This window comes from Oncorhynchus mykiss, chromosome 20 (genome assembly GCF_057628025.1).
Source record: "Oncorhynchus mykiss isolate SJ-2025 chromosome 20, ASM5762802v1, whole genome shotgun sequence".
NCBI lineage: Eukaryota > Metazoa > Chordata > Actinopteri > Salmoniformes > Salmonidae > Oncorhynchus > Oncorhynchus mykiss.
The window spans coordinates 15,585,416-15,596,885 of record NC_143041.1 but is presented as its reverse complement, the minus strand read 5'-3'; the positions used below and the strand labels follow the sequence as shown (position 1 = coordinate 15,596,885).

General features: G+C 44.7%; 2 protein-coding genes across 2 annotated transcripts; both read right to left on the bottom strand.

Annotated features, from left to right (window-relative positions):
• Positions 1-533: 533 nt before the first annotated feature.
• LOC110498939 (peripherin-2) lies at positions 534-9,072 on the bottom strand. Its single transcript, XM_021575674.3, has 3 exons — positions 6,394-9,072; positions 3,557-3,803; positions 534-2,119 (listed from the first exon to the last, which is right to left on the bottom strand). Exons 1-3 carry the CDS (start codon positions 6,972-6,974, stop codon positions 1,913-1,915), a joined length of 1,035 nt encoding a protein of 344 aa, XP_021431349.3. The 5' UTR covers positions 6,975-9,072; the 3' UTR covers positions 534-1,912.
• Positions 9,073-9,227: 155 nt separating this feature from the next.
• LOC110498938 (tubulin-specific chaperone C) lies at positions 9,228-10,871 on the bottom strand. The gene is made up of 2 exons (XM_021575673.3): positions 10,280-10,871; positions 9,228-10,153 (listed from the first exon to the last, which is right to left on the bottom strand). Exons 1-2 carry the CDS (start codon positions 10,844-10,846, stop codon positions 9,686-9,688), a joined length of 1,035 nt encoding a protein of 344 aa, XP_021431348.3. The 5' UTR covers positions 10,847-10,871; the 3' UTR covers positions 9,228-9,685.
• Between the last annotated feature and the right edge of the window lie 599 nt (positions 10,872-11,470).

Here is an 11,470-nt window from a genome sequence, read left to right as displayed (position 1 = left end):
GTGATGATCGCCCATAGGTGAATAACGTTGTTGTATCTCTGTTCGTCATTGAATGCTTAGATGAATGACTGGGCTCTGGTGTTGTCGAGTTAAATCTATAAACTATGAGACTTACTCTTTACAGCTGGACACAGACAATCACATAATGTCATAGACAGACAATTTGAAAATTAGACAATTCAATAAGTCAGATCAAGTCTTATAAAGAGGCTTAAATCATGACATTGGAATTTGTAATGTAGTTTATGGTGGATCCGTTGTTTGCCTAACTAATATAAACACATAGAAAGTAATAGATCAAATCTAAAACCACAGAACACACAGTCACAGAACACACAGTCACAGAACACACACACACACGTACACACCTTCGTCCTTCAACCTCCATGTGCAGGGTTGTCCTGTGTCCATGTGATCGCTATAATCTGATAATTACCCTGATCCAATTGGCTAAATCAGGTGCCCCGCTGAGTTCCCAGAAGGCATTGCTGTTTGATTTCTGATCAGTCTTAAGTAGAAACAACACAACACAACACAGGGCTAACATCCTTTATTCAAATGTACACAATGATCTTATCATCTTTCTACACAACATACAGAAAGAAAACCAGATTGATTTCCCATGGCAAAACACATTTTCTTTAAAGTAAATAAAATAATTTATATTAATTACATTGTTTAAAAAAAGTTATGTATCAATACTAGACTATTTACAAAGATAACAGTAGCACGGGCGTTGGCCTATGAGTGAGGTATGTACAGGAACTTAGTGAGTGTGATATATACAGTAACTCTCGACGGTCCAATAAGAGAAATGCTGATTGGACCTGCTGAGTGATGTCACAGAGCAGGGGCTGGGGTCAGAGTTCAGGGGTTGGAGATCAGGGGTTTAGCTGCCAATCTCAAATGTCCTCCTCAAGTTTTTGGGGTCACCCCTGGTTCACCTCTACCACTTTCCCCCGCGCCTCGTCTCCTATAGCCCCTCCAATCCTCCAGCAGCGCACCCCAAACTTCAACACCATCAGGTTAAGTTGAAATGTTTCCACCTCCCCTACCCCAGGAGTTTCCAGCCCCCCTCCATCCCTCAAGGTAATGGTAGGAGAGGAAGGACTTTAAAGAGGTGATGTCTGAGGTGTTTCAGTCCATTTCTTTGGAATTTGCTAATATAAAAAGTGCTCTACAGGTGGGTCCAAATATTTTAAGATAAAACTCTCTGCTCCTTGGGCGATGAATTAACCTTTCCACTTTAACCTCCTTTCTGGGCTGGAGGGTCGCGTAGCAACCACCAGCCCCACACCATCCTTAAAACGCAACATACCTGCTCTCCTGACCTTACTCTTAACCTGTTAATATATATATATTATTCTCAATACAATGCAAATATCTGACATTATGCATTTTCATGACAGTGGATAGTGTTTTGATGTTTTTCCTCTCATTTTGTAAAAAAAGGGGTACAAATAAAGTTGTAAAATATGAACATGAAATAGAGCAGAATTATACAGAATGTTAGAAAACACACAGAGAGTATCCCATCAAATGGGAACTGCTTGGAAGATTAACAAAGCTGGGGTTGGAGGGAGTGTGTGCGTTGAAAAATCATGAGGTTTAGAAAAAGTGTATTGTGAGTGTGTGTGTGTGTGGGGGGGGGGGGGCATATTGTAAAGTCAATTTATCAATTGGTTATAATATAACTTACACATACATTCATGCATTCAAAATATCCTATGTGCGTGCTGGCATGTACTCAGGATCTGTCCATTTTAGTTTTCCCTTCAGATGGCCAGAAACGTGTGTGTTGTGCGCATATTTGTGTATGTCTGTATGTTGTGTCATAAATGCAAAGGAGGTGGTCAATCTTCCTCTCTTCCCTTTGGTGGGAGTGGTCTCAGTTTGTGTGGGCATATCGTGATCAGCTCACCGTGGCAACACCATCCACTCCGCCCTCCTCCACTGCGTTACCCTTGCTCATGGCTTTCATCTTGTCCATGATGTCAGTAAACGTCTCCTTCACCGTCTTCTCCAGGATCCAGCCTTCGCTTTCACTCTCTGGGTCTTCTGGGTTGGCCAGGTTGCACTGGGAGGTGTTCACGTACTGGAGGCCGATCATCACAATAACCTACAGAAGATAAAGAGAGACATATTACTTACAGCTAGCCTGGACTAAGACTACGGCTAGCGTGTGTGAAGAGCTACACCTGGCCTGAAGTAAGAGCTAGCTTCAAGAACATGCTCATGTACTGAAAGTGAAAACCCACCATAACTAAATCTAACCTCGCATTAACCAACCTACAGGGGTAGACCCAGAGAGTGATAGACACATCAGCCTGCACTAACAGCTGTCGGTAATGGATCACACCAATCCCCATTTAACAACTGAATATGTTCCACATAAACACATCAAACCAGTCTGAAGCAAGGAGTTAAAAACAGAGAATCACACTAACAGAGATAGCAACAACAAACAAAAGCAATCATAAGTTTGCTAATGTAGTAGCATAGCATACACAAGCAAATATATATATATATATATTTTTACCTCTACACTATCTGTGTTTCTGATTGGTCATTTTATAACCCCCAGTATTTGATCAGGAGTCTGATTTCCATAATTGGTCCCTCCCCCAAATGAAGACATCACTCCACCTCTCACAAGGCTATGGGTAAGGTAATACCATGGAGACAGTTGCGTAATCATGGCTATTCCAGGTAGGAGACAGCCATGGTTGTTTTTGTCCCTGATAAGCTTCAGCAGATTGAGTCCAGGTTTTTAGTACACGTTAAGTACTGTAAGATTTCTAGAACAGAGATTTGCTGTCCTTAGTAATATATGTTTTACAAATACCAAAACAGCTAAAAATGTATAGTAACACTTCTCTCATACTTCTTCAGATAATTTATTCTGAAAAGAAGACAAAGAGACAAAGAGACAAACAGCGCATGTTCAAGGGCAGCCATTTTGCTTTTTTGTCTTCGTAGGCCAGTGGGGGTTGCAGACTTTTGCGCCAGCCAAAATCAGTAACACACCTGATTCAACTAACTAACCAATAATCTTCTTCAATATGGACTTAATTAGTCTGCTTTGGTTGTTGTGAAAGCCTGCATCCACACGGACCCACAGGATTACCAGTACAGCAGTCTAGTTACCAGCCCTGTGTACTACTGTTGTAAGCCTTACAGGTGAAGCTGCCTCTACGCATGTGTCTGTGTGTACCGTTGTAAACCTGGCAGGTGTGTGTGTGTCTGTGCGTACTGTTGTAAACCTGGCAGGTGTGTGTGTTTGTGTACCGCTGTAAGCCTAGCAGGTGATGCAGCCTCTACAGAAGAGAGCAGCAGGTGTAGCAGCAGCCCACACATGACCTGGAAACATGACAATGGCAGGAGGGGTGGAGGAGGTGTGTAAATGTACATTGAGAGTAAAGGAGGACACCATGCAAGGAACTCTGGATCTAGCCAGGCATCTGGGGCAACTTTGTCATCGGTCAGTGATGAACGCCATCACAAAATAATCACCCCACGCCTTTGAAAAGCGAGTAAGAGGGAGCATTTTCCTTACCTCCAGAATAGCAACCAGTAGCACCAGGGCTCCTATGGTGTTCATCATGCCTCCGTAGTAGGATATCAGTGCGTCGCGGCAGCCCCGTTTCCAGATGTTCAGGTCCTCGGTGTGGTGGTCGTAGGAGTAGTGGGCCGTGTTGTTGGTCACCTGGTACTGGATGCAGGGCCGAGGGGAGCCGGGGTTACAGCAGCTGAATGGAACAGCATCCATCAGGTACTTCCCATCCACGTTGCTGCCGATACGACTGGGGGGTGAAAGGGCAAAGGACAGGGGTTAGGGTATTGTGGGTTAGGGTCCGTGCATTGTGTGTTAGGTTCGAGGTCCTTATGGGGTTAGCGGAGTGAAACGGGGGTCAGAGGGCAATGGGCAGAGGTTAGACTCAGGGTAATATATGAAAGTGCTACCCAATCCATCCATCATCATGTACTGTAAGTGTGAGGAAGTGCTAGTGAACTACCAGCATTTAGAAAGGTAGGATTAGGCTGAAAGAACATCTGCAACAAAGTCACTCATACCTTGACACAACCTAACACTGATTTTTCATTCAGTATCCATGATAGAGGGTTTACAATGCTTGCATTGTTCCTGACACAGCTGAAATCAGTTCACAGTGTACCTGGTAAAGAGAGGATCATGAAGGTCTATCAGTCTCTCACATGCTGTTTGAATGGGATTAACCCCATTAGCTCCTCCCTACTGTGAACACGGTCTCTTCACACTGGCTTTGGGAAGAAACAGTGCAAAGGAAAACTAATACTGTCACTTGCTTTCCAACGAAGGTGCATGAGCCAAGAACTCTGCTCACGTTGGGAAGGAACAATAATACTTCCACTATACCTCGCTTTCCAACATAGACAGACATGCACACTGAAGATGAGAAAAACATTCAGCAACTCTTGGAGGACACATCTTTCTTGGAAAGATGCACATATAGTATATCTGCCAAATACTCAGAAATTACAGCAAAAGGATATGAAAAATCATGCTGCACACCACATACAAATTATCTCTCCCAGAGTTACTTTCATCCCCTACACTGAGAGGGCATTTCAGAGGATGTATTGGAATTGTATTTATAAATTGATGATTGATCCATTACTTTCAATGAGGATGAATTGCCTAAATGGAATTAGTCTGCATACTAGCTAATAGATGGCTGGATATACAGTAGTAGTAAACATCGTTGTGGCTTGTCAACAGAGTTGTAGTTGACGGGTAATCAATCAAGCAGTTTGTAGATCGTCTGAGTAGATGAGGATTATCCTAACAAAGTGAGAATGAATGGACTGACTGTGACAGCAGTCATCTCTGATTCTGTAGGAGGAAGTGTGCATTTGGCCTTTGGGTGGTCTGGGGGTGGAGTTTCAATTGTGATTGACAGGTGTAGGGCAGTTCCAAATTAGCATTGTGGAAAGAGTGGTATGACAGCCTAGCAGGTAGCCTAGTGGTTAGAGTGTTGGGCCGGTAACTGAAAGGTTGCTAGATCGAATCCCTGAGCTGACAAGGTAAAAAAAAATATGTTGTTTTACCCCTGAACAAGGCAGAGTTCCTAGACCCTCATTGTAAATAAGAATTTGTTCTTAACTGACTTGTCGGAGTCAAATAAAGGTGAAATAAAAAATGTGACAGGGATACAGATCATTCCCAGTCATTCCCAACAATATGGACATGGAATTACACTCTGTTGGGAGTACTGACACTGTAGGTTAACGCTGACACAGACCAGGGGTGGGAAACACTTAACAGGACCTTGATTTGCCGAATCAGGTGTATTACAGTAGGGCTAGAGACAACATTTGCATAGATCTCCAGGAAGAGGGTTTGCAGGCCCTGTTTTAGATAATTTGTTGTTTCCTGAAAGATAAGCAATTTAAGCAGGACTAAGATGGGGTCCTTTAACAGCCCATAGCCCATCGTCGTCATCATCAACCCTGAATCAAAAGAGCATGCGGCTAATATCTCCTTGAGGTCCTATTGGTTAATCACTGTCAAGCCCTTATTGGTCAATAATTGTCGTAAATGAATGGTTGGCCAATCACTGTCTCTACGCAAGGCCTTGTTGGCTAACTCGGTCTCTCTCTCTAGACAGGTCTATTCCCAGACCATCACCAGGCCGCATGCTGATTCGTTAGCACATAAGCCTGAAGGGGGAGGAAATGGGGTCCAAGAAGATTGGCCACTAAGAACTCACAGGCTCACACACACATTCGCACACACGGTGAATGCACACGTGAGAACACATACAATGAAAACTGTCCCTTTATACAACCACACACTTGATATCACTTACACTGAAAACCAACACTTGAAACACCTGCACCCAAGCACACCTTACACCCGTACACCCGTACACTGTAAAACGAACCCTTGCATCATTCCCCTTCAACTCTCACAGAAAGCTCACCTCCCTCCCCACCACCACTTTCGTTATTACTCCACACTAATGACTGAATCCCCCTCACCTCCCGTAAATCGAAAACCAACCCACACGTACGCACAGCCCCATCACCACCTCTAACACTAAAACCTCAAATCCACTGACCCTGTAATCCCTCCTTTACCTTATAATCGAAAGTGACCCTTTTATATTGCTTAGGGCCCCCCTCCTTGCACCTGCAATCCATTTATACTGAACACCCATTAAGAACAGTGAACTCACCATAACCTAACCCTACAATCTCCATTCATGCCATTTGTTGGTGTGGGCCTAATATATAGGCCTCTTACTTTACAAAAAAACTTACATCACTACATTATAACCACCTAATAGTTAGGGATATGGTTGGGATAGCTTTAGAACTGATCCTAGAGCTGTTGCTAATATCATGACTCACTCTTTAACTTCCTTGGCGCTGAAGTCCAGGTAGCGGTTGCTGACCCACTGGATCTCGAACCAGTCCCTGAAGTTGTTGTTGCCGCAGCAACGGAACTCAATCTGCATCTGGTCCAAAGTCCTCTTCATGTAGCAGCGTCCCGGCGTGTCTGTGTCCTTGTAGAACCTCAGTGCGTTCTTCAGGCCCTCGGCAAGCGTGAACTGGAGAGGGATCCTCATCAGGAAGCAGAGCAGAGCCGTCAGCACCAGGAGACAATTGAAAGCCACACAGGAGACTAGGAAGGGTTTGAGCATAGGCTTCCACCTGGAGAACTTGATAGGGTCCAAGGAGTCGTAGCAGATCTTGCCTCCCATGGCGTTGATCCCACAGGCCAGCAGCCCCACGGCAATTAGTAAGTTAGGAACGAAGTGGCTCTCGTTGTTATCCATCATCTCCGAGCGCTTACGCAGCTCGATCTTAAAGAACAGCCCCATGCTGAAGACGAGCACGCCTGCCATCACTGAGAACCAGTACATCAGCCATAGGAACTGGGCTAGCTTCACCCGCTTCTTTAGGTCAAACTTGACCACCATTAGTGCCATGGTGGCAACCTAGGGATATTTCTTACCTATACACAAGGAAAATACACTACTGAGATGAGATATAGCTCTACGGTCGGGTCCTTCTTCTGGATGCCCCAGCCAGTAGAGTTTCAGCTGTTCTCGTTAAGCGTTTTGAACCGTTGATTCCCTGTAAGGTGGCTTCAGCCGTTCTCTTCGTCTCTCAGTCTCTCCTGCAGCTCATCCAGCAGTGCAGGACTGTCAGCTCAGGCAATGATCTGTAATCCATCCCAAAGAGAAGGAGCAGAGGTAAAGAAAGAGGAGTGCGGTTATTCCTTCAGGACCCTCTCCTCTCCCATAGTGGCCAGACCCTACAAAGAAAACTCACCCAGACGGATGACAGAACACAGGGTCACACTTGTCCCCTTGCCTTAGTTCTAAACTTTCCCTCCAAAAACGTTGGGAAAATCAACAGGTGAGGCTAATCGTGATGTTCCTTTCGCTGGTTGGAAGAGGATTGAGGAAGATCCTCCAGATTCCAGGCGGAGGGGAGGTGCGTCATGATAATCCCCTGTAAGCAGCCTGAACCCATTTACAAAAATCCCTCTCCAGAAGATGAGCCTGGCTGTAAGCTGTTGCCAGGAGACATAATTGGTTTGAATGCTCACATGGTCATTGTCACCCTGATCGAATGCACCGGGGGCCATTAATAAGGACAGTTAACGGTTGACGGAGAGTGGAGATGTGGAACAACGCCATGCTGCACTTTTGGAAGGGGTCCCTGGGTTCAGGCGAGGAAGAAAGTTTACAGTGTAGTCACCTAAGATGTTTCAGTAAACCATCCAAAAACCATGTAAGACTCTCCATGACCCACTTAGCTCCACCTACACTCAGCAGTCAATATCAACAACCTGCCAGTCTCTCGCCTGTAGTAAAGAAGCAGGCAGATTTAGCTATAGGTGTTTGTGTCTACACTAACTGAACTATCAGTGTATGCTGATGGCAGTTTGGTAGACCAATAACTAACTTCTAATGGGAGCTTCTTCACTGCACAGCAAAGTTAGGATTGTGATGTGTACAGTATATGAGAGCAGGGAGATGTGTGGTTGTCAGTGCATTCAATTAACGACATGATACACTAGTGTACATGTGAGCTACACTGGGACGCACAACAGGCCAGCAGACCTGATGACAGCTTCAGTAGTTGGCAGAACTTGTGACAGAGCCAGAGATCAGAGAAACCAGAAGAGCATACTGGTGTTAGTGTACCCGAGGGCGGAGATTCGTACTGTCACTACCGCAGAATGATATTGACCTCGAATGAGTTAGCTATCTCATGGGAAGAGTGGGGACAGGATGTGGAAAGGGGAAGAAACCATTAGGGGCATGCACAGATTAAGACAAGTCCTGGACTAAACAGCATTTTCAATTGAGATTCCTAGGAATTTGAGGACTGGGCTTAATCTGTGTACGGGAAACCACCTGTTACGTTCCCCAGTTTCTGTGTTGTGGGTTTTGTTTGTTTGTATGTGTGTGTTTCAGGATGGATTCCTGAAATTCCCCCAAGCAGCTGATTGGTCGGCCACATTGCTAATTGGCGCCGACCCCGCCCTCACGTCAGAGGATACAGCTGTATCCCATTACAGACTCCTTCTCCAGCTATATAAGCCAGTGTTTTGTTGCTCAGAAGAGAGATGATTAGTGTGTTCCGTGTTGGTTGTTAAGAGAGCGGATTGATATATTTCTTTGTTAAGTACTTTATAGCCACTGCTTCTAAGGTACGTGTGTCCCCATAGGACGCAGTGTTTTTGATTACTGAAATTGTTTACTTACATGTGTATTGTTTCAGTTGTTCCCAGGGGGAAGGGGAAGGCACCTAGGGAGTACTTAGGCAAGAGGCCTGCGGGCATACAAACTGTAGTATTTACTGTCTATACACACTAGGTAAGACCTGGGCAGACAACTCCCTGTATTTTGGTTCAAACACCAGGTGGTGCTAAGTTAGGTAAGTAGTGGGTAGGCAGGTAAGGTAGAGGGGGCTTTGACATCTACTTTCTTTGGTTCCGTTCAACCTTTTCCGCAAATTTGTGTAAAGGAATAAATTTCCAGTAAACGGCAAATTGTCTGCCTTTTGTCATCCTTACATCTACAGTCCCATTCCTCATTCACTCCACAGGGAGTGGAGTTGTAGCAGGGTGTTGCGTTCCCTCTTCCTAGAGGTCTGCATAACACCACCCCTAACTGTTTCAGTCAATTATTTCATGCACAATTAAAGACAAGCGTACGAAAGACAGATTGGTTGATGTCAGCCAAACCCTTTATTCACATCTAGTATTTACTCCAGACCACTTAGTCAGAAGAACATAGGTATTTAGTGCTTTATAGATGGGAGAATGACAGAACAAGTGCTGTTTGTAAACATAAGATGGCATTTAAGGACTAAGATTGTTCTTCCTGATTAAAAGCTGTGTTACAGTACGTGGTTGACATTCTGTTTATTGCTCATCGTATAGTCATGAGAAAACAAATGCAGCAACTTTTTCCTCCCTGTGAAGAAAAAGATTTCAGGCAGCACGCTACTGAATATTACCCAATATTTAATGGGTAATCCTGTCAGGACATCTATGGAACAACTGTACTATGGAACTCATTAGCATGAAAAGCAAAGTCAAGTAAGGCTGTGTCACATCAGGGCTGAATGAAAATAAGAGCTTCATTTGTTTGATTGACAGGCTCTTTGTATACTAATGTCTCTAGGAGTCCCACTCTGTTCTTCTCTCAGTTTCTGGAATGACAGACCAGTTAGGAGATTGGGTACCTAAGGCCAGCCAGTTAAAATCATCCACCTGGTTCCAGTTGTTCCTCTCCCGGTCCAGACCAGACACCTTGAAGTCCTGGTCCAGACCCAGGTAGGACCAGGCAAAGGGGGCAAAGCGCACCCCTTGGCAGTCCTCTATGATGGCGCGGCTGGTGACATGCAGATAGACCTGTGTGTCGGTGGTGTGGTGAGTCCGTAGTTGTTGGCATGGGAAGGAGAGGGTGCTGCCGGTGCAGTGGTCCACAAACACAGAGCTGGACACTGGCCCAGAGAAGATTTCACAGTTCTGGACGTGTTTGATGTGGATGGTGCTGGGGGAGCCCAGAAGTCTGACCTTGCAGTTGGTCAGGTGGGTCAGTAGAACATCCTGTTGTTTAATCTCCGCCCCGGACTTGGTCAGCACCTGCCAAAAATAAACAGTGGTCAGACATTTAAGATACATACCTGCAAAGAGCAGAATCTAAACCACAATTGACTAGAAACATTCTCAGAAGAAATGATTGAATCTTGTTATGTTAGGGACTGTTACCTGGGCCTCAAAGTGGGAGAAGCCACACTGCTCTGGGGGGCTTATGGCTCCGTCCACTTTAGTTCGGCCAGAATCCTTAGGCGTTACAGGTGGAGCTGGTGGGTCTACTTTGGGTGTATTTGCTGCGCGCGACCTAAAGGCGAACTTCTTCTTGGGGAGAATCTCGTCTCTCTTCTCAGCCAGAGAGTTCTGTAGTTTCTGGAGCGCCGCCTGGGCCCGTCTCAGCTCGTACTGCGGTAAAAACACCATGCTATCGTTTAGAAACTTCTGGAGGAACTGTGTTTTAGTCGTCACTTTCTCCAAGGTTTGAGTGGCCAGGGCGCGGTCAGTAGCCCCCGAGCAGCCCTCCAGTAACTCCTCGATTGTTGCCCTTTCACTACTGAACGTCGCGGTGAAGAACCCACTCTTCTCCTCCGTGACAGACTGGCTATTTTTCGCTTCTTTCTTTCTCTCCACGTCCTCAAGCCTATCCTGTTCTCGTTTAAGCATCCTGTCCGGGATCTTAATGCCGGACTCACTGGGACCAGAATCCTCGTTTCCCTGACAAATACTACTCTCCACGTCCATGTTTTCACTGATGTTGTTTGAATACGGAAGAGATGCGGTTGCTTCGTAACAAACGGCCTTCTTATTGGATAAATCTCTCCTCTCTTGTGACTATACTGTCATTCCATTGGTGGATTAGGGAGCGTTGTTTGCTACGTTCTCCCATTCCCACCCATGTTCATGCATAATTGTAAACCCATAACAAAAATCCAGTGGTGGAAGGAAAAAGTACCCCATTTTCATACTTGAGTAAAAGTAAAGTTACGTTACTAGAAAATTACTAAATTAAAAGTGAAAGTCACCTAGTAAAATACTACTTGAGTAAAAGTCTATATATACGTAAGTATCAAAAGTAAATGTTTTTTCTAAAATATACTTAAGTATCAAAAGTAAAAGTATCAATTATTTCAAATGTCTTATATTAAGCAAACCAGTCAGCATGATTTAAAACAATGTAATACTAATTTACAGAGAGCTAGTGTCACACTCCTACACTTAGTAATAATTTACTAATGAAGCATTTGTGTTTAGTGAGTCTGCCAGATCAGATGCAGTAGGGACCAGTAGGGACCAGTTTCCTGTCCTGCTAAGCATTCAGAATGTAACAAGTACTTTGGGTGTCAGGGAAAATGTATGGAGTAAAAA